At 42.6% G+C, this 22,720-nt stretch overlaps 1 protein-coding gene across 5 annotated transcripts; it reads right to left on the bottom strand.

Annotated features, from left to right (window-relative positions):
* Positions 1-5,326: 5,326 nt before the first annotated feature.
* On the bottom strand, positions 5,327-22,081 carry ZNF518B (zinc finger protein 518B). Of its 5 annotated transcripts, none has more exons than XM_062212905.1 (4): positions 21,993-22,081; positions 19,301-19,698; positions 15,484-15,552; positions 5,327-11,395 (listed from the first exon to the last, which is right to left on the bottom strand). In XM_062212905.1, exon 4 carries the CDS (start codon positions 11,185-11,187, stop codon positions 7,945-7,947), a length of 3,243 nt encoding a protein of 1,080 aa, XP_062068889.1. In that variant the 5' UTR covers positions 11,188-11,395; positions 15,484-15,552; positions 19,301-19,698; positions 21,993-22,081; the 3' UTR covers positions 5,327-7,944. The 5 variants fall into 5 exon arrangements, with proteins under 5 accessions (XP_062068889.1, XP_062068888.1, XP_062068885.1 ...); XM_062212904.1 differs by having other exon boundaries at positions 19,336-19,698; XM_062212901.1 differs by having other exon boundaries at positions 19,508-19,698.
* Positions 22,082-22,720: the final 639 nt, after the last annotated feature.

Raw genomic sequence — 22,720 nt, 5'->3', positions numbered from 1 at the left:
TTTATTAAGTATTGTTATGGAAAAATTAAGCAGTTTATCAAAAGAAGGGAAATGCCTTTAAGCTGAACATCTTCCAAAAACCTATGGCAACACTTGGGATTTATTGGAATGGACTAACTTCACACAACTTTCTATCCTGCCCAATATTGATTTACTTCAAGTTTTAATCTTTTGCCTATGTAGAAATGGAAGGATGCCCCTTCCCTCTTAAGTTTCATAGTACACTGGTTAGGGCTTTTCTGAACTACTGACAGAAGGGGTGAAAGAGGCGAACCTGGCAGAGCTGTTTCCATTGCTGATGACTAGAAACTCAGCTGAGTTTTTAAATATTGAATTTGCATTTGGTAATTTTGCTGAGCCCTTTTATTTGTAAGCAACATGATTTTCATCCTTCTTCCTGGCTTTGACAATGAAATCTGTATATAGAGAATCCATGAAATTTGTATATCTTAAATTAAATTGACGGGGCCAGCGCTGTGGCACAGCGGGTTAAAGCACTGGCCTGAAGCACTGGCATACCATATAGGTACCAGTTCTAGTCCCAGCTGCTCCTCTTCTGATCCAGCTCTCTACTATGGCCTGGGATACAAGTAGAAGATGGCCCAAGTCCTTGGGCCACTGAACCCGCATGGGAGACCGGAAAGAGGCTCCTGGCTTCGGATTGGCGCAGCTCTAGCCATTGCGGCCATCTGGGGACTGAACCAGCAGATGCAAGACCTCTCTACCTCTCTCTATAACTTTCACGTAAATAAAATAAAACTTTAAAAAAAAATTAAAAACTGACAATGAAGCCTAGTTTCTATTATTGTGAGATCTTTTCTCCAAACATAAAGCAAATCATCACAAAATGCTATTGGTCTGCCACAACTTTATTTCTATGACATTGTCAAAAACTCTAAGAAATGGTGATGGCTGCTTCTCATTGATATCAGTTTTCCTTAAATACATCTAATATATCAATGCTCTTCCTGCTAAAATCTCAACAGGGTTTGGCAAAAGGAGTTAAAAATGTATACAGAAGAGCAGAGGCTGGAATAGCCAAGACCACAACTACAGCTTTATAATTACTGCTACAGAGAGGCCCCCCCACTGTATTTACCTATCAACAGTAACTATTAGAAGAATTGTGAAGGATCCCAACCCACAGAGCAGTGCAGCCACACAGTCAGCTGCCGATCTCACAGATGTGAAACCTGAATATACAGAGGATGTATTTTCTATGGGAGGAAAAACATGGTCTTCCTGATAATGGCTATTAGGACAAGTGAGTCAATACTCGGAGTTGACTTTTCTGAGGACGCGTCTAGACCCAGATCCTTTTGAAAACGATTTTTACAAAGCCTAGAACTGACAGCTTGTAAGTTGTTATGATGTCCACTTTTGTGTAGATGTTCAATTATTTTTAATATCAAACAACATAAAAGACTTTGCCCTCAAGATAGAGAAAGGTTTCTAAAAGTACAAGAAACACAGCGGCTAAAGGAGTTTTCTTTATGGATTTTTCAGAGTGTCTAAGTATTTTCTTCTAGAAGTTTAAAAAATAGTTCAATGGCAAAAATCAAGAGATACCAACATGCTAAACACAGAAAATCCAAATGTTCAATAAACACATGGAAAGGTATGCTCTCACTAGTAATCATTCAGCTCCCACATCTGTGTGATCGGTAACTGGATCTGTTGCTCCATTATTACCGTATTGTGATTCTTTACAGACGGTTCCCTTAGACAGCTTACTATTGACACAGGTAAATACAGGGAGGCACTTTCTATAGTGGTAATTATAAAGCTCTCATGATGTCTTGACAACACGTTTCTTCTAGTATTATCAGATGTTATGTTGGAATTCCTGTTTTTATCCTAACTATTAGACTGTTAGTATTCTATAACCATCAGATTGGTACATTGCTGTTCAGGCAGACAATTGCCATTTTCCTCTAGCATGCACCTTTTAGCCCAGGGTGTTCATTAGTGTTTATTAAGGCGCTGTTCTTTTTCTTCTGCACACATACTTGGTGGTGCTAGAGTCCCTTTGAGAGGTTCTGTAACTGGTCCTGAGCAACGGCTGTGAATGCAAATGTGGGGGGGTGTTTCCCACTGGTGAAGATGCTCCCTTCTTGCCCTTTCCATTGTTTCAATGAGGGAGACCCTCACAAAGTCCACATGGTACAGCTTCAAGATGGGATGTTTCATCAGCCCAGGTCCTAATGGACCCATGGTGGACATGTAATGTGAGAAATATGTTTGGTTGAATACTACTGCAAAAAACATCAAAAAGTCCCACATGCAACAATGTCTCTAGGCTATGACCTAGAAATAGAATTGTTGGATATTAATACAGAATATTGAATTAGCATTCCCTAAATCCAAGCCTAAACAGGAAGCCTAGTCTACCCTAATTTTAGATGCAGAAATTCAATTTTTCCCATTAAGAAGCTGACAAGTAAATGAATATAATATGCTTTCCCTTCTCCTGTGCTATTCAGCATGGTAGACACTACACATACGAACACCTAAAATGTGGCTAGGGTGACTCACAAACTGAATAAGCAAATTGGAGAATTGTAAACTCCATCAAGAAAACAGTGCTTTCAGAGAATTGCTTTTAATAACCAAAAATTTAGCATTACAACTGATGCATACTGCACATCTAAAATGCACACCAGATTTCTAAACTTTGTAAAATGTTTATTTCAGTAAGTCTTATGCTGACTACAAACACATCTATTTGGTCAAATAAAACATTTCTCTGTCCTTTTTACTCTTAAATGTGGCTACACAATGGCTTACACTTTATTTGTATTAAACACTGTTGCCCTAGACTGTCCAAATTCCTCAGCATGGTCTCTCCTTCTGACCACTATGTTTGACCAGTGTTGGAACCTTAAGGCAACTCTGTGTACCCACAGCAGCAACACTATATTTGCAAATGGATTTACAGATAAAAGCAAGTACTATGGTGTACCTTCCAAAACAATGCCTATAAATTACCTCAGCCATCATTATGCTGACCTGGTAAATCACTGTTCTTTTTTATTTTTTTTTTATTTCATAAATGTGAATTTACAAAGTGCAACTTTTGTATTGTTGTGGCTCCCCCCCCCAACCTCCCTCCCTTCCGTCTCCCTCCCCTCTCCCTCTCCCATCCCGCCCTTTATCGAGTTTCATTTTCAATTACCTTCATATACTGAAGATCAACTTAGTATATACTAAGCAAGGGTTTCAACAGGCTGCACTCACACAACCGCACAAGGTATATGGTACTGTTTGACTAGTAGTGTTTTTACGTTTCATAGTAAAACACATTAAGGACAGAGATCCTACGTGGGGAGCATGTACCCAGTGACTCCCGTTGTTGATTTAACAATTGGCACTCTTATTTATGACGTCAGCAATCACCTGAGACTCTTGCTATGAGCTGTCTAGGCTATGGAAGCCCCTTGAGTTCACTGACTCTGAACTTGTTTAGTCAAGGCCGTGTCACAGTGGAGGTTCCTTCCTCCCTTCAGAGAAAGGTGCCTCTCTCCTTGATGGCCTGTTCCTTCTGCTGGGGTCTTGTTCATCAGGATCTTTCATTTAGATTGTTTTTTGCCACCATGTCATGGCTTTCCATGCCTGTGAAACTCTCATGGACCTTTTAGCCAGAACCAAATGTCCCAAGGGTTGATTCTGAGGCAGGAGTGCTGTTTTGGGCATTTGCCATTCTATGAGTCTGCTGTGTGTCCTGCTTCCCCCGCAGGATCATACTCTCCCTTTTAATTCTATCCTTCATTATTTGCTTACACTGGTCTTATTTGTGAAATCTCTTCGACACATACCCTATCTTTTTGATCGGTTGAAATCACTGTTCTTAATATATTGTAGATTAGTGACTGCTGTGTCCTAGCTTCATAGTCTTGATGTCTATTTCTGCTCCAAATTTTCTATTCACCACACATATATTAGCCGTTTCTTACTTTAAAATATCAGAGCAGATATACTTAGGAAGGAAGCTCATGGTTTTAGAGGTTCACAGTGCACCACCAGGAAGTCCCACAATCTGGTGTCTGATGAGTGTGAACAGGGCAATCACTTGATGAGCCAGGAAGCAGAAAAGCTAGGCTGAACTAGGCTTTAACCAGTCCTCTCATGAGAACTACCTTCTGAGGTTATGTCCCAGAAGACCTTAAGACCTCCCACTGTGCCCACCTAACACCACAGATCAAGTCTCCACTCTTAATCCATCTGTCATTAACATTAACTGAGGTTTAAATGTGTTATGTAAGTTGGAAGTCAACTTCTGTTTAAATCTTAAAAGCTATCCCGGGTACTCCATGCTAAATGCAGATTCCTCCAGGCTTCTTATCTGATTCCTGCTCACTCAATTTCACGGACTAATCCTACAGGATTCAAGGATTATGACTCATTTTGACTCAGAAAATTATCAGCCAAATTACCTTTTCCTCAAGGTCAACATTTGTATCAAACTCCTGTTTTTCCTCTTTTGACAATCAGGGCCTTGGAGTCAAAAATAAGTGTACTCTTAAATATCCTTATACTCCTCCCTTTCAAACGTTCATGAACTATAGTGCCAAGGACTCATTGTTTCTGGACAGGTGACATAAATGTGACTACATCCCATGATCCAGTAGTCTCATTGACTGTGGGAACTCTCTCCTACTAGAAAGCTGACTGCCCGCCCACACACCCGATTTTCTGCTGAGTCTGCTCACCATGGTAGGAAAGTGGTAACTACTGCTGTCCAAACCAGCATGTCTTGTGAATTTAAGCCAAAGCAACATAAGAAGGTAACTTGCCTCCTTTCTGGGTATGCAGAACCCAGAATATACTTTCATGGAATTCAAAACATCTGTTGCATGGAATAATGCATTTCTGTTAACTCAGAAGTGAATCATACAAGATTAACTGTCATAAATAGCCAGAAATGAAAATGATTGGAAATTTTTTTTCTTTAACAAAACTTACGCCAACTTCTAAATCTATATACAAATGTTTTGAAACCAGAGCAGCACACTGTTAACACAGGAATTATAATGCTTTAAACATGTTAAAGTTTTGTTTTCTGCTCATATATATTAGATTCCAAAGGCTGAACATGTATCTTCATTTGCTAGGCTTCTGTATGTTCAAAGGAGGGATAGAGCTATTGATGGTGAATACATTCTGTTTAGTTCAGCAAACAGCACTTGGCCCGTAATAACAGGGACTCACAAAATGTTTTGGACTAGGGCTAAAAATGTAAATAAAATATAATCTATTTGCATGTACACCGAGTCAGTGTTGCTTTTCTTATTTAAAAAAATTCTGTTCTTTATTTGTCTATATCATAAATATAACAAAGTCATCTCTTTTCTGGTCCCCAAAAGAAAACCTACTTTAAAAGTTTAAAATAATTTTATTAGTACTATTAACAAAATGCAGTAACTGGAGGTCCTTCACAATCAAGGTTAAGAGTACACAAATACTCAGCACAGTTTTGCCCCTACTCCCTCCAATTCTGTTAGAAGTATGTTCATTTGATGACATTTATACACATTAAACTATTTTCTAAAATTCTTAAGATAGCCACTTTCCCCCCCATTTTTACAACTTGCAGGAATCCTTTAATTTCTTAAAAGTACTACAGTTCTGAAAGTCCCCCCCCAACTTACTATTTTCTCACAAAATTCACCTTCACAAGTATTTTGTTGGTTTGAGATAATACTTGAAAAAAATAGCTGATGCTACAGTAAGTTTCTTGTATCGACACTTAACACCCTAACCTGACTCATGACCAATGCTGAGTCTAGCCATTTAGGAAAAAGCCACTCCACAAGGAGATAATACAAAAACAAACCAAAGAATCACAGCCTTCTCTCCTCTCCATAATCTTAGAGGCATTCTCCGTTGCTGGAGGGGTAGCATGTCTGTCACATGGCTAAAACTTCAGAATGCTCTTTGCTGTGCAGCAAAACACTTCTCCAACAGCACCAAATGAAAAAGCATGTTGTGACAAAGTGATCCCCTGGGATTTCTGTTTGTTCATATAAATCAGATCTCATCACTTACTGTGCTTTCATTTTCTAAAAACATGAGAATGTTATAAAAATGTGCTTCCAAAATAAATTATTCTTAGACTATAAAAACATTTTACATTCTTCCAGTCTACACATTGTAAAACAGGAAACCAGTTGGTTCAGTATTCATATTGCAAAAAATATTTTGTGTACACAAACAATGCAGGTTTTAAGTAAAAAGCAACTCATTAATCAACTTAATGATCATGTACTCAATTACACAAAAATGTTAATTATCTCTAATGAAAACCAACTCTAAAGGATAATCCCACCTACCAGATAATTTGACTTGTCTGTGTGAGAAAAATCAGGATTTTCCAGCTCACTATTTGAAGCCCCCCCCCCCCCCCCCAGATGTTAGCAGTTTCTTTCACAGCACCCAGTCCTCAAAAGGAGGCAAACAGTCTGGGGAGGTTGGTGGCTGTGCTGTGCTCAGTATCTGGCTGCATGGGCAAGTGAAGACTGAAATTTAGTCTTGTGCTGCACTTGCCAAGCCTTCCACAATACACCTGAGCTATGCTTGTGTAGAGGGTGGATTTTTTTCCTAATGTTTGCAAGTGTGCTGTGTAGACAGTCCTGACATTTGTTGGGAAAGTGCAATCAGTGCTCTCCTAGGATAGGTGAGCAACAGGGAAAGCATGGTTGACATAAACTAGCAGCAGATTGTTACTAGCAATCAAATTCAGCAATAGTGTTCCTATCACCTTAGCAAAGGCAGTGGGGCATTTCTGTTTTGTTGATTCTGTTGGTTTTATGCAGGACAATGTTAAGGGGCTTCAAAAGCACAGAAGCAAAGGAACAGCATGTGAGCAGGGACACCATCTCAGTCCACAGAAAGGCTGTGCAGAAACAATGGCTGAGAGACTAAGCTGAGACCTGGGAAGCAGGGTCCATGGCCTGTAGTACTAGGCAGCATACACCAACAGTCTCCAGATGAGTTCCCAAATGAAAGCTAAGTCACATACAACCCCCTTTAGAGCTTTCTTTACAAGCCTACATTTAACTATCTTCCCAATGTTTACATGTATTTTAAGAAGTCGGTCCCCTCACGTTTTATATTGGCCATTTATTTTGTCTGTGGGAGTGGTAAAGGCAAAGAGGAGACTTACTTTTAGATGTCTTCCTCCTACAGCCATCATTAAAATTGTTTTTTTGGTAAAAAGGCACATTCCCTATCAAATTATCATAAATCAAGACTTTTTAAAAGTAAATATAAATAAATACTTAACATGTTTCATCTCCTAACACCTGTTGAAATAATAAATTTTGGCAATTCCTTGGGACCATTCTTTAGAAGAGCCAACAAAAGCAAGACTCTATTGTAAAAGAACATTCACGAGTATTACAGAGTGGGGAAGGGATTAAAAAGAATGGCCATTTTGCTACAACCAAATTTAAGGTAACTATAAAGACAATATAACTTTTGTTATGTAACAATATTCAGGAGATGAGTTAAAGCAAAAACAAAGAGGATGTGCACACCAAAACATAAGTTTAATTCTTCAGTAGCATTTATATAAAGAGCATGTGTAAAATATCCTAGACTTGCCCCTCTGAATATAATTATAAAAGATGTGTATCTACTCACAAACAGAGGTGCTACACAAAGAATTCAGGTTCCACTAAAGGAAACTGCTGAGTTTCATATCCTCTCACCAGAGAAACACATGTCCACAAACTTGTGCGTACAATTTCAGGGGCTTCAAACACCTTCTGAGGTCTAATCACAAAGCTCAGGTTAGGAGCTTTCAACATTCCTAGAGAGGATCTGAATTAACAATCTCATTTCTACAACTTTTATTTCTCCTACTGAATCTGGAAAGGGTATCCCAAACCAGAAAAACAAACAAACAAAAAAAAACCTTGCTTTAAAGACCAACTTTTTTTTTGCTTATTTGCCGCTGGAAGAAAGAACATCCCAATCTCTAGTAGCTTCTATCAAATGTCGTTGGCCATGACTCATCCACTCTTCCTGGTCTTCATAGAGACGCCCACAAAACCAGCACTTAAAAATACACTGTGATGAGTCATCAGGCAAGGAATCCACCACCTGGTAGTTGTTTTTATGCACTTTTTTAAGTTTCATTTTCAACATCATTTGCCTTTTAATCTGATTAGCTTCTTCTGCATTCTGATAGGTCAGCCGAATATGATGCCGTCTGATGCCTAGCTGACACCTCGTCCTCTCTGATAAAACAACTTTGAGGACATTGCCTTTGTACTTATTGATTACCTTCATCACGTTGGTCACTTCTGGTGAGTCAACATCAGGATGATTTAACACAATGACTGGCTGGTTCCGACGGGGGCATTTAATTAACTGATCTGGTTTAGCTGCTATCAGTCGAAGCTGTCGTGCAACCTGAAAAATTGAAGGATCCTTGAGACAGCGGCTAGGATCAGCCTGAATCTTACTTTTCTTCTTGGAGGAGCTTACTTGTTTGATTTTATTTCTGCTTGTGGCAAGATTTCTCGAAGGCAGTTTTCCTTGCTTATTCACTTCATTGCTTCCTTGCTGTCCATGAAGGGTGCCTGTTTTTTTAGGGGTGGTGTTACAGAAGACAGCACTCTCTTTTCTTGGTTTAGGCCGAAGAGAAGTCTCAAGTACTTGTGACATGTCTATTGGCCCAGCTTCACCTGTCAAAACCTGTAGGTCTGAGTTGGTCTGTGTTACAGGGCAGAATGAAACTGGTTTTATTAACTGTGTTTCATTGCAAGGTATGCTGACAGGTGCTTCACATGTGGCCTCTATAATATGGGCATCCTCAGAGGAGTTGAGAACTCTCAACACAGCTCCTTTGGGGATTAACACTGGAGTAGCTACATGAGGCTTCCTGGTCACTCTGCCTTCAGTCTTCCCATCGCAACCATCTACACACTTTGGATACATCTGTGGATGAGTAAGCTGTTCATTATCCATTCTACCATGATCATCTTTGGGTTTTGGAAGAGCACCTGCAGAAGGGCCAGGGCCAGTGAGTGACACATTAATTTCTCGGACATTTTCAGGACCAGCTTTCGAAGTTACCTTTGATGCCTGCCCTACAGAACGACGATGTGCACTATTTGCAGCCAATGATGAAGGTTTGCCACAGGATTCAATCAACTGAGCTATCTTTCTGCGCAACAGTTCAATTGACTTTATTTTGGAGGTTGAACTACTCCACTTAATGCCCTCAGGAACATTTTCAGATCCAGAGCTGAGAGAAAATACTGATGAGATTACTGGACCATCAAAAGTGTCCTTAGTCCTTTCAGAGTCCTTTAATTCCGAAGGCTTATCACCAGGCTGTTGAGATCTGATTCCATCCTCTCCACTTAAATTTATATGTGAACATTCACTTTTATGTTGAGAGGAAATTGGGCCTGTATTTGAAACTGCTTTGTGGTCTTTTGTCTGGGTATTTTCTGGCTTCCTATTAGAAGCAGCCATTTTTACAGGACCACTGATCTTACTTCTAGATTCTCTGTCACTTTCCTTTAAAGGCAATGAGCCTTTTTCTCCAGAGAAGGAAATGGTTGAAGGCGACACAGCAAGCGGAAAAAACTTCTGTGAATCACTGGGCAAATTTTTTCCATCTTCAGCGAAGGAACGGGCAGGTCTATAAGCAACAGGGTTTGAAGTACCTCCAAAACCACATAAAATACTGTTTTTTACTATAGATGCTGGAGAATGCCCTTTTAAGGCAAGAGAAGGAAGGGAGGTTCTGTGTGGATACAAATTGTTTTTTTTCTGCAAATCCTCCATTGTATCAGACTTAAAAACAGATTCTCCACGGTTGTGCACATTAGAATTTGACATGAAAAAATCATAAGACCTAAACCATTTAACATTTTTAAGTTGTTTCTGAACTGAAGATTGAAGGTTATTAATGCCTACAAATTTTCCAACATTCCCTTCAATTGATAATGATTTTGTTTTTTCCGTACAAACTATTGTTCCTTGTTCATTTGAAACATTCTTTTTATCCACTGGCTCAGAACTACCTCCATCATCCTTGCTAGCTTCAAGGCAACTGTTTTCTTCCAGTGGAAACAGTTTCAGAACAAGCTGCTGGGTACCATTGACAACTTTCACATCTATCAGCTGGGCTAAACAGTTTGCTGGGACAACTAGTTCTGCTGGTGCCACAACTGTTAATGGCATTCCTGGCTGAACAGGTTCTTTTGCAGGAGACAACACTTCCACTTCCACATTTTTGTTCTCAAACAGATTGACTTCATTTGGCTCAGATAGTGTCACTTTATTTGGAACACATACTACATCTTTTTGGTATTCCTTTGATTCAGGTAACACCATGATATTGTGTATTTTGTCTTTATTTGTGTGGACAGAGAATCTTGCAAGTTGATCTGACAACTTGTTTTGAAATGCAGTCCTAGGGTTGGAAGCTTTTAAAAGCTCTGTGTTTTGTTTTGAAGCACTGGTTCTTTTCGGTTCCAGCTTGGCAACAGTTTTGAGTGGCCTTTTTGCACCAGCCCGTTCATGTACTCTCTTCCTATGCTTGACAATATAATCATTTCTAATAGCACCATAGTCACAATACTCACATCGATAAGGGAATATGCCTGTGTGTTTCACCAAATGTCTCTGAAACTCTCCTTTTGTGTATGAAATGTAGCTGCAGTGAGAACAAATAAATTTAATCTCTTCATGTTGAAGCATGTGCTTTCTGTACTGCAGAGGGTCCTTGGTGGAAAATCGACACTTATCACAGTAGTATTTGCCTGGCTTAAAGTTCCTTACCTTAAATTTGTTATTGACAGGACTTGAGATGGTTTCGGTTTTATTTCCAAAATGAGTAACACTGGGATTACTGTTGACAAACTGCAAATGGAGAGGAGCTGCATCAAGGGTGCACTTGAAGCAGATATATTTGTCCTCCTTTGGGCTTTGACCACTACCCTTTTTCAAATCTTGGAGAGGGATTCTGTGAACACTTTTGCATTTTACACACGTAGCAATGGTCATCATGGCAGCCTCGGCCTCTGAGCCTTGATACAAAAGGGTTTGAGCTTCCTGTCTATCTGGTCGAGTTGCTCGATTGGCATCAGGTTGTTTGGGTGACATGGTCAAGGAATTAGGTCCACCATTCATTTGTGTAGTATACAACTGTTCTCCGGTATCCTTCATCTTCTTTATCTACATTTCTTAAAAAAGCTGACTGGAAGTCAGAAGATTTCACATGATAAAATCCTCTGCAGGCATCCTTCAATAAAGACTGGTACAGCAACAGCTGTTTCCTGGGTGCATACTTAGTAGTCTTTTTATATACACCACCACTGCAGGTGCATGGTCCACAAGTGTGATTGCTTTCAATTGTCTGATATTCTAGGCAACACTACAGGAAGACAAAAATCATAAAGAATGATCAACACATGAACTTAAGGCTAGCTAAGCTATTAACAAACTGTATGCAAAATCTCAACATATGATCTTAAACTCATATTATAGCAACACATGTGAATATAACATAAAAGTTGGCAAAAGCCCAAATTGAAAACATTTTCAAGCTCTGTCACCTAAAAATCATCAGTTTAGACAACTCTAAACAGACATACCCAGAGTGAGGCCATAAAAGCAGCAATTCAGAGCAGTCTTCCATTAGTGAAAGTCATTTTTAAGTGCCAATGAACATATCCTAGCAGTTTTCACAGGTAGAATTTCATACTGGCCACACAGAAACCTTGTATAGAACACAGTCCAGTTTTTAACATGTGCTATCAAGTAGTAGACAGGTCTTTGGCTCTGGTGTTCACATCTGTTTCTACATTAAAGATCATTACATCTTAGATATGAACTCTCTTGTTTAAACACTCAATTTGCCTTCACAAGTGGTAAGAAGTCAGGAATTCTGATAATACCAGGAAGATAAACAGCCATTCCTTCTACATCTTACTATGTATCATGCATCAGTGTTTATTCTCAGTGCTGGAGGTTGATGAGCAACAGCAAAATCATTCTTAATCCTCAAGATACATAAACCACAGAAAGGTGGGGCAGGTTATATATTTGCCAAATGGTGGTTAAGATAACTGGAAGAAAAACACGATCAAACAAGATGAGGAGGAGAGGGAATGCCAATGTGATGGTGAATTTGCAAGGCTGCGGTAGAGGGATGGACAGCTGGGAAGGGCCTCATGCTGACATTTTAGAAGAGACCCGGGGACAACCCAGGAGCACTGTGACTGTTTGGAAAAGGGGTGTTTTAATCAAAGAGAAGGCAAGTCTATGGAAATTCGGCTTGTTACATGTAAGGAAGAACAAAGACTCCAGTGCTGGAGGGGAATGTGGAAAGGGTAGTGAGAGAGGTAAAGCAAAGATCTATACCAATATTGTAGGGATGTAGCTTTCTTCTACCCAAGAAAAAGAATCGGGGTGAGACTGGCATAGCAGCATGACATGACCTAATTTACATTCCAACTACGGCCTCTAGATGCTATGAGGGTTAAACAATGGCAGCAGACTGTGACTAGCTTGGATTGGGCAGTAGAGGTATAAGTGTATTCAAAAGCAGGTACTTACTCCAATACTCACATGTTATGTTGCAGTGACTAATTTTGATACATATTCTAAAGACTTCTTCTAAAATATATAGAATTAAGAACCAACATAAACCATTCTAGTTTGGATCTGCTCAAAGTCCTTTTTTAAATGACTTTTTAAAAAGTCACTTAAATCTTTCTCTTTTTTACTTCATCTGGCAATCAGAATTACGGACACTTATCCAATGCTTCCCACAGAACTACCCTGATGACTAAACACTAGAGTGTAAGAAAACACGTGAAATTTTAAAGTCCAAGTGTCAGGAAGATACAGACACTCGGTAAATATTTGCTTGGTAAGGGGTAGCAGTATGACATACAATTACCAGCTTTCTTGTGGCTAACTTGCCAAGAGTCATACAAAGTTAACTTGAAAGGCTGGCCTGGAAGAGCAGAAAAGCCTCTCAGTAGGGTCAACAGAAAACTCTGATCTGGCATAAAATCTTCTCCTTTAAAAGTAACTTTGGAAAGTACCAGCAGAACTTACCATAATTAATAAGCTGTCTTTTGCAACATTCTTTTCCTATCTCCCTTTTTTGAAAGGTATTTATCTTCTAAAGGCAATTTCCAGCATACAGTTATGCCCTGGCTTCTGGGGACTCAATTAGACTTGCCCTATCTTTAAGTGTTCATATAACACTTTAAACATCAAGTGGATAGAGGTCTGTGGGGACACAAGATGCTGTCTGTCCCCTTAGGGTTCCACTGTCGAACCAGCTAAGGAACTGTGAGTCTAAAGAGAACACACAAACGTCTTAAACTAGCAACCAGTAAACACTGGCAAAGGCAAAACTTCCATCGACCACTGCACTGTTGGTGCAGCCAATAGGCAAGACTTTGAGAAGAGGTGCTGAGGTGCACTTTGTTTTCCGGATCTGTAAATGTCTCTAATGAAGGAAAAGAGAAGTCACATGTACAACTTCTACTACAAGTCAAGTGTCCTCAAGCAAGCCACCCATATACATTCTCTTGCTCATCTATAAATCATAAGCCCGGACCACATAATTTCTAAGCCCAGCCTGACACTTGATCCCTGAAGTCACACACTTTATCACCAAAAGACACTACTATCATCATTTTCATCCAGCAAGACAGAAGAAGCCATAGCTACAACCAGAACCTAAGAAAACCAGAGGCCCAAAGGATGCAGAAGAGGAAGGCAGGTGGTAAGGCGGACAGGGTCTAGGGGTTCTGAATCTGGAGCCGTGTCAAAAATCACTGCTAAAATACATGTCCCTGGGCTTCATTCTGAGGCTAGTGCATCTAAGTCTCGGGGGAATAGACATCTGTGATTGATAAAGCACACTGCCTAATCTCAGTGGAAAACCAGCACTCAGGATAATTAGCTGGAGCTTCTTGTGACATTCAAAGCCTTAAACATCTTAATTGGCCATGCAGTTGATGCTGATATCACCATTAACAGAAAACCTCCTTCCTTCTTTAAACAGTTAATTTTATTTTCACATAGTTCTGTCAACAATTTACTCATACATGAAACTGAATCCAGCTTCCCTATGGCCTTTTTTCCCTTTCTATCTTGATTCTGGAGCTGCAAAAACAATACAGACCCTGATAGAACCCTTGTTAACCCAGTCCTTAGTTCTCAATTGTGTTGAAAAGACTTGTATCTCAGTCAATATGCACTACTCTGCTCTGTCAGTCTCGTAATCCTATGAATGAGAGCAAATGAGGGAGTGTGCCATTTAGTTGCATTTCACGGCGTACATACTCTTTAGTCGAACGCTGCATAGCATTTTAGTCAACAACAGGCCAAATATCTAATGGTGGCTCTGTAACATTACGTACCCTAGTGGTATCTTAGTCCCTTGTTTGTGTGAGGACATTCTATGATATTTGCACAGCAAATTTGCCTAGCAGTCTATCCCTCACAATGTATCCCTGTTACTAAGCCACATGTGGTAATATTTCAACCTAAGACCTTCATCTATTAACCCTAAGAAATTCTCAACTAAATTGTGACAAGATTCCTCTATTTTAAAAATCACCCAAACCAGGATTCTACTTGTACATTTTTCAGTTTTTTAGCACTTTTCCAAGCCTCCAAGATTCTTCCAAAAAAAAAAAATCACATTAGGCAGTTTTGCCATTTTCTTTTCAAGTCTTCCTAGAAATTGGGAGGTATCATTCTTTCCAAAACCGAGGATAAATTGGGAAGTTGGATCATGTCCGCCAATAAGAAGTAGAGAGCATCTTGATGGAGGGAAGTCTCAGGAGAATTCATCAAGCCAAGCTGAAAGCTTAAGGCACAAAGTCCCCTGGGTGGTGCCTCTGCAAGACTTTCCCAGCAGTTATTCATTCTGCGAGTCCATGGGAGCAGGTGCCAACATGAAGCATGAGGCTGTGATTAGCAGATGCAGTTTAATAGGCAAAGAAGGACCTCTAGGCCATGACTGCACTATATCACCTGTTTGAACTTAGCTGCTTGGCTTCTAAAGCATTCTCAAAATAATGAGTTACTGCATTGCCATTTCCCTCAGTCTGGGTGAAAAAAAGTCAGGTTTTTTCAAAATAAGCAGATAAAGTTCTTTTTGGCTTCTGAAATTTGTATGGCTAGTTCAGGTGTAACACTCCAAGACACAGGTAAATGAATGCAGCAGCCTCTTACGCTGGCAGTCACACATGGACATTCCTGAGAGCACAGCAGGCACACTGTACAATGAGCTTCCAAGCCCCTGTTCTTTCACCGGGTTCATGTCAAGTACAACCACCTGTGAAGTTGAGTTCTCTTGGCATGTCACTTTCAGTGGGCCAATGACCAAGGATTCTAAAAGATAATGTAGACAACAAGCTGTGCCTGGGTGCACCTGACGCTGAGGGAAAACTTAAGAAATCAGTATTAATATTGGTGCCAGCATTCACCTACCTTTGAAACTCAGTGTCTCTGCTACTGAAGTCTCTGCATTTGTACGATGATAGGTAAGTTAGGAGGGCTCTAAAAAACAGAGGAAATACCTAGTATTATTACTTCTATAGTATAATACAATGTCCAATACCATTTTCCAAAATTGTTTAATAGCACACAGTGAACTATACAGTGTAGAATTATCTACATCATTAGCCAAAGGTGACTGTCATGTCCCAAGAAGTGGCACACTTAGTGGCACAAACGGGCTCTCTGGACCACATCTTGTTTATGCTTAAAAGAAAGGCCTAAAAGCATCCACATGGTAGATTTTCTTTTGCTTGTGAGTCCACTGATTTATGGAGACATAAGGGGAAAAATACAATGTTTGGGAGAAACCAGTTCAGTGACGTTGAAGGCTTAAAAAAAAAAATGAAAGATTGTATAAGTTAGTAAAAAAGGAGACTTTTAAATATTGTAGAGGCAACTGTTAAGAGAAATGAATGGAGGCTGTCATTGTGGTGCAGCTGCTTAAGCTACCGCCTGTGACGCTGGCATCCCATTTGAGTTTGAGTTCTGGCTATTTCACTTCCAATCCAGCAACATGCTAATGTGCCTGGGAGCAGTGGAAGATGGCTTGGACCCCCAACACTCTCTTAGTAACCTGGATGTAGTTCCAGGCTTCTGGCTTCCCAGCCACTGTGGCCATTTGGGGAGTGAATCAGCCTACGGAAGATACCCCTCTTTCCCTAACTCTGCTTTTCAAATAAATCAATGTATCTTTTTCTTTTTTTTTTTTTTAAGAGAAATAAACAGTAAAATAGTGGTTAAACATATAGATTCTGTAGTCAGATGATGGGGCTTTAAATCTCAGTCCCATTCCTTTCTAAGCTGTGTGATCTGGGGCAAACTGATTCTGTACCTGTAACAGAGCCAGTAACTGTACCTACTCATAGCATTATCATACAGGTTAATGGCAATAATGAAAGTAAACGTGCTTAGATAAGTTACTGATGCATTAAGTTATTTAGAATATTATTTCCCATTTTTTAATAAAGAAATTATACCAATTATATAAATAGGGCAGCTGAAATGAGTTTCTTAGCTGCCTGACAATTACACATACTGAGTGTCATTTTACTAATGTAACCCTATTTGTCTGGTTGTATAACTTAAAAGACAATTTACCCCAGGTCAAAATTACTCCCTAGCTTTAGTGGCAAAGTGGCTACAAAATGCTTATAATCACCACAGAAAAGATGTTCCCCTATAGGAGTACTCACTGCAATTCCTATTTCTGGACAAGCTGGTTACTGACTTACCTTTTCCCCACTCACTTCTTGCTAAGCTCAGACACAATGTGAAACAGTCTTGTAGCAAATGAATGTCTCTGTGCTAGATGCCAATGTGGAAAGAAATATAAGGGGGCCCATTTCATCACATGCATGCCACACGGACCATCACATTTTGTTCATGAGAAGTAACTAGAAAACTCGGCACAGTGGCCTGTCTGCAACCTTTCTGGCTGGAGAGCAAATTTCATCTGCTCTTTTCAGAAATCCTGACAGAGAGGTCCTCCTTTCATTAGCATTTCTACCAAACCCACTGGGATGTAACTGCTGGGCCCTCTCCAAAGAGCACAGGGAACAGTGATGGTAGGTTTATAGTTCAAGCTCTGAAACTGTCTCATATTTGCTAGGTCCTTAGGGAAGTGATTTTCTCTCTGGTCATTGTCAGACAAGGAAACGGGTTTTAGTTCAAACTTAAAAGGCGATGGGAGAGAGTAAGCAACACAATGTATGTAAAGCCCTGAGCGCAAAGCATAGCTGCTCAAAAACTTTGTTATCTATTTAAAGGCCTAACTAACTTTTCACAGGAACCCAAATTTTAAAACGATTCTACCTTGAAGTGCCCACTAGCATGTAGATAAGTAACACTTCAATGGTGGAAAATACCCAACATTAGACATGTCAAGTACCAACATTTCTCTAGCAGGAAGACATCTAGGAAGTAACATGTTGCCTCAGTGAGAGCATTTTCACTCCATGACAATGAATCAACTGGTCTCAATGGATAAACACATACCTAGACAAGGAAAACCATCAGGTAGACAATATAATAATCTTTATGCCAAATTACCCTGCACTTAGAAATAACAATTCCAAATTCACTGACATTCCAGTGACAAAAAATACCTGAAAATGCTGCTGACACACATTCCACTCTTGCAATCTTACATTTCCTTCTAAAAGCAAGTGCACTGTTTAAGCAACAAGAAGACTGCACAAGATAGCTCTGCCTGATACCTCTGCTTTCCAGGTGAAAGCAGTTCAGCGCAACAAAGAAATAAGGATAATAACCTTGAGAAAGCGAGAACAAGGTCCAAAAGTTAGGTGTATGACTCTGGACTCACTAACCTTAGGCTTGAGTTTTGTCACTTGTGAAATGGGAGAAACAACAAGAATAAATGAGGAAAGGGTAAATGAAGGGGCAAGAAACTTCTGCCTGACGGAGATGCTTTGTCAAGTCAGTTTCTGTAAGACACTTTCAAATATAGAAGGGTCCAGTCATGTCCAGAGACAGAAACAGGTGCATTTAATGCAGCACCTGATGAGATAAAAGGTCTACAGCAGCAGGACTTCACCTGGAGCACCTCCTCCTCCCTGCCTATGGGAAGTTATTTGGGGATCAACCTGACACTGTTGGGCACCCATCACCTGAGTCTATAATGTATATGCTTTTTCTTCAACACCTTTTAAAGAGAAAAAACTTTCAAAAGAATGAATGTGACCAGTACTAGAGCCCTTTAAGTCTAAAACTTAGTTTTACATATGGAAAAAAAGGGAAAGGAGTAAATATGCTTAGATTAGTATGAGAATCACACACAGTAAAAACAAGATATTAATAAAAACAATATCAAATAATTTTGTGCTATGAAACAGTGACTTCAGGTCTTCAGAGGTTTAAAAATGAAGGACACATACAAGTATAATTTTGTTTTTCCTTCCCTTCTTTTGCTTTAAAGAAAAACCATAATTTTATAGAAGAAATGAATTAAAAATTAAAGCACAATCAAACACAGAAGAAATATCTCCCACTAAACCAGTGGTTTTCAACCTTGGCTACATTAGGGCAATTAAACTTATTTTTGAAGGGGTTTCTGGGACAGAGAGTTGGTCTACTGCACACCAAAACTACCTGCAGGTCTTTAAAAATAATAATGCTCCATCCTGTATACTTTGATTTAACTGGGGAGGGGCTGAGGGTAGGATACAGTATGGGCAACAGGGTCTAAAAAGCTTCCCATGTTATTCTTCATATAGAATATGTGAAGAAGTCTATATAGACAATGTGAAAGACCACCAGACACCACAGGTGCAGGAGCGTGTGGGAATGGAAAGAATAACATCAACATCCTTTACAGTCCTTTACATAGTTAACCTACCTACAGGTGCCTGGAAGTTGGGCAAGGCCACTGCCTTGGGACTATAATGGGGAAACCAGACAAGCTTCCAACTGATGCTCTTCATACAGTATGGAACAGCAGCAGTCAGTCTGCAGATTCTTAGAGCCCTGACTATCTCACAAAGCCCGTGGCATGGCATTAGTACCCTGAGCACTGACCAAGAGTGATTTATCCCCCCAGCTGCAATGGGCTGCTGTCTTTAAGGAGTGTAACTAGGCACAAAGAAGTAAATGGTAGTTTCAGTAAACAGGCAAGTGATGCATCAAGGATCTCAACAGGGGGCTCTCTCAGTGGCTGCTTGTCTGTCCTGGAGCACCATGGCCCAAGTCAGTGGAAAGGGTGCTTATATACATATGCAAGCTCATATATTACCTCAATACTTGTCAAAGCAAGCCTTCAGTTGTTACCTGTTTCTTCCAAGAGAATAGGTATGGAAAAGCTAGGTGGCTCTTCTAAGGTCACAAAGTTAAGAGAAAAGCAGTAGCTGATGTCCCATCTTTGTTTCTTGCTACCCTGCTATGTGAAGTGGTGAACCAAAGTGACAGCCAGGGTATACTGCCACTTGAGTGCTGTTCTTACTTCTTGCCTGAAGCCCTTGTGCTGCAAATAGGGGCCGAATGTGGCAAGTTTCATGGGCTCTTCCTTCCTTTTCAGGCCTTTTCTTCTCAGGCGGTGAGTGCCATCTGTGTCACAATTTCAGGCCTTGATGTAAGCTTCTGTATTCACAACCCCGAGTGGCGATGTGGCAGCAAGGTGCTACACAGGGAGGCCTGCAACAGAAGCCAGACACTTGGAGGTAAGTCCTGGAGGTGCACAGTCTTGATTGCTTGGTGTATTTCTTCTAGGAACTAAAGGGAATGCGTCTTAGAAGTTCTTCTCAAAGAGGGTTATGTGGCAAAGTCACCTAGGGAGCTCAAAAAAATGAAAGGATTCCCAGGATTCATATAGCCTGATTTATCAGATGACCCCTTTCTTGGGGTGGGGCTCAGAAATGTGATGCAAAACTCTTCCCATGTGATTCCAATGCCTCCCCACCCCACTCCCACAGCACGATGAGAATGTCTGGATTAGGTGACCTCTAGCTGTTTTCATTCCAGGGATGAAATCTTGGAAACTGTAGTTGGTAAGATGAGCATAAGTGAGCAATGATGATGAAATGCAGCACACAACACAGTTTGAGAACAGTCAAGACTGGGGACATTCTCATTGGTGAGGATCTTGTTTATCACACTCAACAGCACAGGGCGTGGCTCTTGGAGGCATTCAGTTCTAAACTACTAGAAAGAATGAGCAGAGAGGGAATGGCAGCCCTGGCAGAGATGATAAAAATGGTCTTTGTTCTTCTTTTTGCACAAAAACTGGCCCAATCTTTTCACTTAAAGGAAAACAGACCTAGAGAAATAGAGGTATTATTGCTTTTTAAAAAAACTGCCATTACTGGAGTTTTGAAGTCCATGGTAAGCATAACACACCAGGGAGGCGGCCCATAAACAAAGTGATCTTGTCCTTGGTCCTCCCTCTGCTCTTTGCCAAGTACACATGTAATAATGTTATCAGCAGAACAGAAATGAATACATTCAAATGTGTTATTTTTCAACACTATTACATTAGATAGAAAATGACAACATTTTAAACAATACATTCTTGGTTAAAGATAATACTACACAATTTTAAAAACAAAATATTCCCTTACTATTGGTTCCTAAACATTTTCTGGGCTCCCAAGATGTATGTTGGGATCTCTGTGCAAATACATCACAGGTTGGGATGAACTTTGTATATGTGACTGAGAGACAGAGAGGGAGGGAGGGAGGGAGGGAGAGAGGGAAAGGCAGAGAGAGAGGGAAAGGGAGAGAGGGAGGGAGGGGGAGGGAGGGGGAGAGAGAGACCAACTCATTCTCTGTTCTATGCCAAGCACTATCAGTTTCTGGAGACCAAGGTATGTCTTCCTCTTAGGGATTTCAATTTGAAACCTAAGGAATAACGTTTGAAGGATCCCAACACAACACTACAGTTTAGTTGGGTACACATCTGTTGGAGCATTTCAGGTTTTCTCTTTTAATGTTACACTAATAAATTGTTCATCACCCCATTTTTAAAAATGGGGTTTGCTAAACACAGAGGCTGTCTCCTTTGGATTTTCTTTTCCAATTAAGAAATGTTCATTCTTTTGCACTGGACATCCCTTCCCTGGCCCTAAACTGCTCCAGAAAGGGGCAGGCTGGGATGGGGGCAGTCCCACACAGCATGACATCAGCATCTGGGGCACTTCAAAGCATCCTCAATCCTCTTCCCTTCCCCAGCAGGAAAGGCCAAGCTCACCAGGGACCGCCTCCTGGGCACTCCCGGGGGAAGACAATGCCAGCAGGGTCTCGGGTTCATTGTTGGCTGGCTTCCCCTCGACGGCGCACCGGCAAGGCCAGTCCAGGGCCAACAGCCTGGGCGCCGGACCCGAGCTTCGTTGTGGCCCCTAGGGCGGCCTGGACCCCCTCCGGGCGTGGCCGGGGGGCGGCTTCTATGACCACTGGAAGCCCTGCGAGCGTCAACGCTCTACGCTGAGGCCCGCAGGAGGCTTTAAAAATGGCCTCCTGACGACACTTCCTGCTCGGGCCGACTGGCTGGAGCCCCGGCAGGAGACGCATCATTTAAATCGCTGGGGGCGGGGAGCCCGGCCCCGGGCGGCGGCCGCACTCGGACGGCGCCGCGGGGCGACTCGGGGTCGTCACAGCACAAAGACGGGCAGGCGGGCGGGGGGCGCCCGACACGCCCCGGCCGGGCCCGCGGCCGAGCCCCCCGCCCTTCGCGCTCCCGGGCCGAGCCCGCGGCCTGTCACAGCCTCGGCCGGGCGGGCGGCCTGGCCCCGGCGCCCGGCCCGCCCCGCCAGCGCTCCTCAGGCGCCGGCCGGCCGCCGCGCCTCAGAGGCTGCGGGCTCGCGCCCCCGCCCGGCGCCCGCCTCAGCCCGGAGGCCCCCGCCCCGCGCCGCCGCCTCCCGGCCGCGCCGCGGCCCCGCCCGCCCGGCGCACGCGAGCCCTGGGGGCCCTCGCCCTCCCGCTCAGCCACTCACCGCGCCGGCCCAGGGTCCCGAGTCGCGGCGAGGCGCGTCTACACCGTCGGCCCCGCAACCACCACAGACGCCGCCGCCGCGCCCGCGGTAGATCCCTACCCGGGGGCGGAGCCGGGCCGGCGGCGCGCGTGCGCAGTGCGGCGCGGCCGGAGCGGAGCCGGCGGCCGAGGTCCCTAAGGCTGCGCCCGCCCTCGTCTGGCTCAGCGCTCCCCCGGCCCCGCCGAGCCCCGCTTCGGGGCTTAAGAACCGCGCCCGCACGCTGCAGGCGCGGCGTGACGCGCGGGGTCGGCCCTTCACCTCAGCGCCGCTTTCCTCAGGAGCGGCTTCGGCTGCTTCCGCGGCGGAGTGCGCGCCGGCCCTCAGGGAGCGTCCAGTCGTTCAGCCGGTGAGTGAAAGCGAGGGAAAAGGAGCCCGCTCCTCAGCTCCAGACCCCCCTTCCCCGGAGATCTGTAGCGCGGGAGACGGCCTTGGAGTCGCGTGTTCGAGTCCCGGCTCTCCGCTGGCCCGTGCGCCCGAGCTGCGGCAGTGCCCGGACTCCTCCAAGTGTGGAGGTGGGGGCGACCGCACCCGAGGTTCCGCCTCAGCCGCTCGGAGGCTGCTCTGAGGGGCAGGGGAGACGACGACCGGCGGAGCCCGCGTGTGGCGCCTGCCTCGCGGACGCCACGGCTGTGGAGGCAACCCGCCTCCACGGCCCTCACACCTTCGGACTTTGAGAAGAAAGATGTGTG

The sequence above is a fragment of the Lepus europaeus genome, chromosome 16 (genome assembly GCF_033115175.1).
Source record: "Lepus europaeus isolate LE1 chromosome 16, mLepTim1.pri, whole genome shotgun sequence".
NCBI classification, from domain to species: domain Eukaryota; kingdom Metazoa; phylum Chordata; class Mammalia; order Lagomorpha; family Leporidae; genus Lepus; species Lepus europaeus.
The sequence above is the reverse complement of the archived record's forward strand: the minus strand, read 5'-3'. Positions and strand labels throughout refer to the sequence as shown.

Coding starts and splice junctions, on each gene's coding strand:
- ZNF518B (XM_062212905.1), bottom strand. CDS start 11,187: ATGAAGGATACCGGAGAACAGTTGTATACTACACAAATGAATGGTGGA.